The following is a 5,967-nucleotide window of genomic DNA, read 5'->3' as shown; positions in this document are numbered from 1 at the left end:
AGTATCTAATAATATATACAGATAATTAGCTTTCAAGACTCTGCTATAACTGTACACACTCTAATATCTGACTCTTTTAAAGTCTGTGTATTTTCAGCAGTTTTTATATTAAATACAATAACTATCTGTACTGTGAGTATAATACTCTCTGTTTCTTTAAAGAAGAGAATTGATAGTTGTAGAAGAGTTAAGTATTATAAGTGATAAGAATATAAGTATAAGTTTTCTTTAGTTTTTCTTTATTAATTACTAAATTATGTTTATAATTTAATCTTTATTTTTCTTTATTTTTCAACTTAATAATAATATGATTTCTTCTTTTCTTTATATACACTGTGAACTGTTCATCTCAGTAGAAACTCATTATCTTTATAAACTAGAGTTTATAAATGATAGTATTAATATCTTTATTATAATCAGATTCTTAGTGAAGACTGTATTATTCTAACTTATCAGAATTCATAGTATAAAAGTTATATCTCAGCTTTCACAGATATCTTATCTACCTGAATAATTCTCAAGTGAACTTATTCATCTTATTAAAATATTCTTATTACTAAATCTTGAATTAGAGCTTATAATCTTACTTCTCTAAGTTAATAATCTCTTTAATCTAATAATCTCTTTCACTCTCTAGTACTTTATAAATAGAGTAATAAGTCACAGAGTTCTCTTTCAGAAATTTCTTATATTTATAGAGTAAAAAGATATGAAAAATATTATATATCTGCAACTCAAATAATAGTTTTAATCTTGTAAAAATAAGTGCTCGCAGGGAATTATTCAGATGTTTGCAGCTTAGCATGATATGTACTGATAGCTACTAGAAGTATTCATGACAGAAAGATAAATGTAGAGATTAAATATATAATAGTATTTAAGCTGAGTTGTAAATAGTATTCATGAACTTCAGTCTATATAGTTATATATAGTCAAGAGCTGCTAACTCTATTAATTACATGAGAGATAGAAATAGAGATAAAGAGTCAGTAAAAAGCAGAACTTCTTACTATACTCTCTTCTCTTTAGAGCTTTGTTTATGAAGTCTTTTACTAAGTGATTTCATAGAATCAGACTCAGTACTGCAGTGATACTCACTAAAAACTCTTCATATCTATAACAAATCTCAGTGAGGAAAAATCTCTTATTATTATAAAGAGAAAAGAGTCTGTCATTTAGTTTCTAATTCTGTGAGATTCTTTGTAATCTGCAGATCTTTCTCTGATTATCATGCAATATTTATCTCATATCTTTTATTTAGAAGAGTTTTAGTTAACTCTTAACTATTTCTATGATATTTTTATGTAATTATTACACAGATTCATTCTATAGATGAATCACTTTCTATAAGATTATCTTTATTAAAGAGAAGTATTTATAAGTTAATCTTTTACTCATTCTTATAAATTATCATTCTTTAACACTGTAGAGTTGTAAGAAATTTTTCATTCTTTTATTAACTCTGTAGAATTGTAGAATAAAGATATTTATAGTCTATAATTACTCTTTATAGTCACTTAGAAAGATTCAGATCTGTAATTTATAATTACTCTTTATTTACTAGAGTAATCTAACTATTCTGTAGAATTACTTATAATATAAATAAATCTCTCTAGAGTAGTATAAATTTATGTATATTAATTCAAGAACTTCTCAAGAATAAAATTTCTTTTAATTTTAATATCTTTATAAATAATGTCTGACTACTGCTGAGCTTCTTGTAAGTGTCTCTGTAATATCTCTGATTACTTTCTATCAGCTGATAATTGTAAGAATAAGTGCTCGCAGGCGATTATTCAGGTGTTTGCAGCTTGGCGTAATATGTACTAATAGTTACTAGAAGTATTCACAGTAGAAAGATAAATATAGAGATTAAATGTATAATAGTATTCAAGCTGAGTTGTGAATAGTAGTCATGAACTTCAGTCTATATAGTTGTGTGTAGTCAAGAGCTGCTAACTTTATTAGTTATATAAGAGATAGAAATAGAGATAAAGAATCTGTGAGAAGTAAGATTTCTTACATATCTCTTTCTCTCTAAGACTTCATCTGCAAAGTCCTTCACTGAGTCATTTCATAGAATCAGACTCAGGACTGAAGTGATACTTACTAAAAACTCTTCACATCTATAAAAAATCTCAGTGAGAAAAAATCTCTTGTTATTATAAAAGAAAAAGAGTCTGTCACTCAGTTTCTTATTCTATAAGATTCTTTATAACCTGCAGATCTTTCTCTGACTATTATACAGATTCATCTCATATCTTTCATACAGAAGAGTTTCAGTTAACTCTCAATTATTTTTACAAGATTCTTATATAATCATTACATAGATTTATTTCATATCTTTTAATCTGAAGAGTTTCAGTTGATCTTCAATCATTTTTCTGTAAGATTCTTATGTGATCATTACATAGATTCATTCTGCAGATGAATTACTTTCTATGAGATTATTCTCATTAAAGAGAAGTATTCACAAGTTAATCTTTCACTTATTCTTATAAATCATTATTCTTTAACACTGTAGAGTTGTAAGAAATTTTTCATTCTCTTAGCAACTCTGTAGAATTATAGAATTAAGATATTCACAGTCTGTAATCACTCTTTATAGTCATATAGAAAGATTCAGATCTGTAATTTATAATTACTCTTTATTTACTAGAGTAATCTGACTATTTCACAGAATTACTTATAGTATAAACAAACCTCTCTAGAGTAGTATAAATATCTCAGATCTGTTCATAGAATCTCATCTTCTTTTCTCTTTTTCTGTAACAGCTCTCATTCTTACAAACTGTGAGTATTCTCATTCATCTGCAAAGTGTTTTCGCTCAGATGACAGAGAGAGAGTATTTCTAACAATATTTATATATTGATTCAAAAACTTCTCAAGAATAAATTTTTTTTTCAATTGTGATTCAAAGGTTGCTTGAGCCAGTGTATGATTACAGGTGTACGCTAGCTTCTTATATACATTATACTAAAGTAATTAGTGGCTGCTATGGCCTCTTTACATTTGTAAGCAAGTTCAGAAGTGACTGTGTTATTATTCAACAGTTGTACATTCTTTTAAATCACATTCTCTCTCATCAGATTCAGTCACACTCACATGATCATAATGTCTGTTCTAGCTTCATGCAGATTAGCATGTTACTAGTGTTCATGATTATGTGATCTATCTCTGATTCAGCTAGCATTTCATGTACACTCTCACAAAGAAACTTTCACTATATTATATTACTTATTCACTAACTTTTCTCATTCTTCAATCATCTTCTTCATCATTATCATCATTAAATGTCATTATTATCTTATTCAAGATTACTACTTCTTCTTCTGTTCAACACCTTCTATCTGTTTATCTATCACATTATACGTGTTTCTGGTGATGGCCTCTTGTTCTCACAACAAGTGTCATCATAGTGCTTATACTGAGCAGTTCATTAGCAGTAAGTGTAACATGTTGTGAAATGTATGTGATCAGAACTTATTTATCTTCTAATAATTATCAGAATGTATTATTATAAATAGCACATCTTCTTCATCTTCTTATACATTCTTAATCATTTTTCTTCTCAGTGAGTTTCTGATCATGTTTTCTGACATGATTTTGCATGAATGCAGATACTGATATATTTGTTTTTATTCATGTAGAATCTTTATATGTTGACAGATCTGCATCTGCTGATGATAGTGAACTCAATATTGAATCATTGATTGAGAACTTAGAGAACATGATAATGAAGGAATTATCTGTGTTATGTATGACTGAGTCTCCTGCATTCTTTCCTGCTCTCTCTATTTCTTTCTCTGCTGCTTTCTTTCAATCTTCTACACCTATCTCTGTGTCTGGTTCTCCTGCTTCTGCTACCTCTATTCCCACAACTTCTACTCTCACTACTTCTGCTCTCTCTGGTTCTGTCACCTCTGCTTTCATTACCAGCTCTCCTCATTTCAAGAAGATGTTATGTAGGCTTAATGAACTATGTTTCTCAGTATGTACACTTCTGCTCTTCTTATCAATTCCTAGAATGATTTATTGCATGAAGACTGTGTATGACATGACTATTTAAAGCTCAGTCACAGACACTGATTATTACATTTATTTTAAATATTTATGATAAAGTAATTATTTATTTATATCAGAGAATCATCTCTCTTCTTAACAGTGTTAAGATTGTAAGTCTTTTTCTTTTTCATCTTTTCTTTCTAACACTGATTTTTCTGTTCTTAGAGAAAATTATTATGAGTTTTATTATATATAAAGTTATAATATTCACAGATATCAAGAAACTTTTTATAACTGTAAAGTATAATATTATGAAGATATTCACTCTGATAAATTTCTTCAGAATAATAGATCTGTATCAGTCTATTCTCTGACATCTATTCTCTGACTTCATGATACAGATAAAAGATATCTGTATTTTCAGAAACAGAAATATAGATACTGTACTCTTTTATATCTACAGATGTGAGACTTATACACTTTAGCTGAGATATTATTATGAGAATGAGTTATTCACATACTGTATTCTGCTTTCTGTATTTCTCTGTGTTTCTCTCTCTCTTTCTGAGAAGTCTTGTACATGTTGTAATTGTATATACAATTCTAAGATCAGTGAGTATTTATTTGATAATTGTTATTTCTATCTTTGCAGTTTCATATACTAATAATAGTTCTTAGTTACTTCAGCATCAGAGATCATTTTAATTGAAGATAATAACACTGCTGAGACTACTCTCTCTCACTCTTAAGCTTCTTCTGTCACTTTCTCTTCCTTCTCTGTGAGAAAGATTATGTATATATCAGATTATAAGTATTCAACTCTGAATGACTCTCACTATTATTTATTCAATTCTGTATCTTCTTCTTCTTTCATTTCTTTCATCTCTGTCTTCTCTGTTCTGACTTCTAGTTCTGTGAGTTTCATACTCTTCTTCAATTTTTCTACATGTACATGTACACATTTCTATATTGATATTTCAGTCAATCTTGTGATAAATGATATTAATATTGTACACAGAGCAGTAGAGAAATCAGAGACATATACAGTGTTATTATAAGAGTGACTTACAGCTCTTGAATCTCTTACAGATCTCAAGTTTTGAGATTTTCTTTATTTTTACTGTTTTTCAGATGATATGATGTTGAAAATAGATTAAATATGTAATATATGAAAATGAATGAGATATGTATGATAATATTTGTCTTTTACAGCTGACTTTTACAGTTAATAATCAATTCATTATCTCTTTTCTTTTCTTACACTTTTTCTTTATCTGCTAGTCACTACTCTTATATAATCTCTATATAATACAGTATTCAGTGACTAGATTCAGCAGCTTTCACTTTTTATAATTCTATCTTACATGTTATACTGTCTCTCTTCACCTGCTCAGATCACTACAGTGAATAGCTCATTGAAACTAATCTTATCTGATGTCTGAGTATCTTTAGAGGTTAAGATGACTTGATCTCACACATCTGTGAATGTTTCAGATAATGTATTCTCTGTTATCTTTATAATTAAACTGATGTAAACAGTTAAATTCAACTCTGAATCTCTTTTTCTTCTGTAATCTGACTCATATATAAGTCTGCTGCTTTGAGACTGCTCTTTACTGCATTGCATCTACTATCTACAGTATGTTATTATACAACTGACTACAGTCTCATCACTTATTAAAGTATAATATTCATCTGATTTTTTCATTTCTTTTCATTCTTTTCTTATAATTGTGAAAAGATCAGAATAAGTGAGATCATCTGATTTGTAAGTGTCTATGATTTCTCTTACTTTGTGAGACTTTTTAATTGTAAGTCTCTTCTTTTTCAATACTGATAATAGTGCTGTGAATGATTATAATTCACTCAGGTCTTATATCTTTGCTTTTATCAGATATGAATTATTTATTAAGTTGTATAAGACTCATCCCTCTGATTCTTTCAATGTGTATATTCTCAGA

The 5,967-nt window shown here is 28.2% G+C and overlaps 1 protein-coding gene across 1 annotated transcript; it reads left to right on the top strand.

The window, feature by feature from the left end:
- Nucleotides 1-3,651: 3,651 nt before the first annotated feature.
- On the top strand, nucleotides 3,652-3,966 carry BDBG_16757 (uncharacterized protein; the record flags this gene model as incomplete). Its single annotated transcript, XM_031724643.1, has 1 exon — nucleotides 3,652-3,966. A coding segment is annotated over one exon (314 nt), but the record flags the coding sequence as incomplete, so codon positions are not given.
- Between the last annotated feature and the right edge of the window lie 2,001 nt (nucleotides 3,967-5,967).

This window comes from Blastomyces gilchristii, assembly GCF_000003855.2.
Source record: "Blastomyces gilchristii SLH14081 genomic scaffold supercont1.5, whole genome shotgun sequence".
NCBI classification, from domain to species: domain Eukaryota; kingdom Fungi; phylum Ascomycota; class Eurotiomycetes; order Onygenales; family Ajellomycetaceae; genus Blastomyces; species Blastomyces gilchristii.
This window is presented reverse-complemented; position numbering and strand designations above follow the sequence as displayed.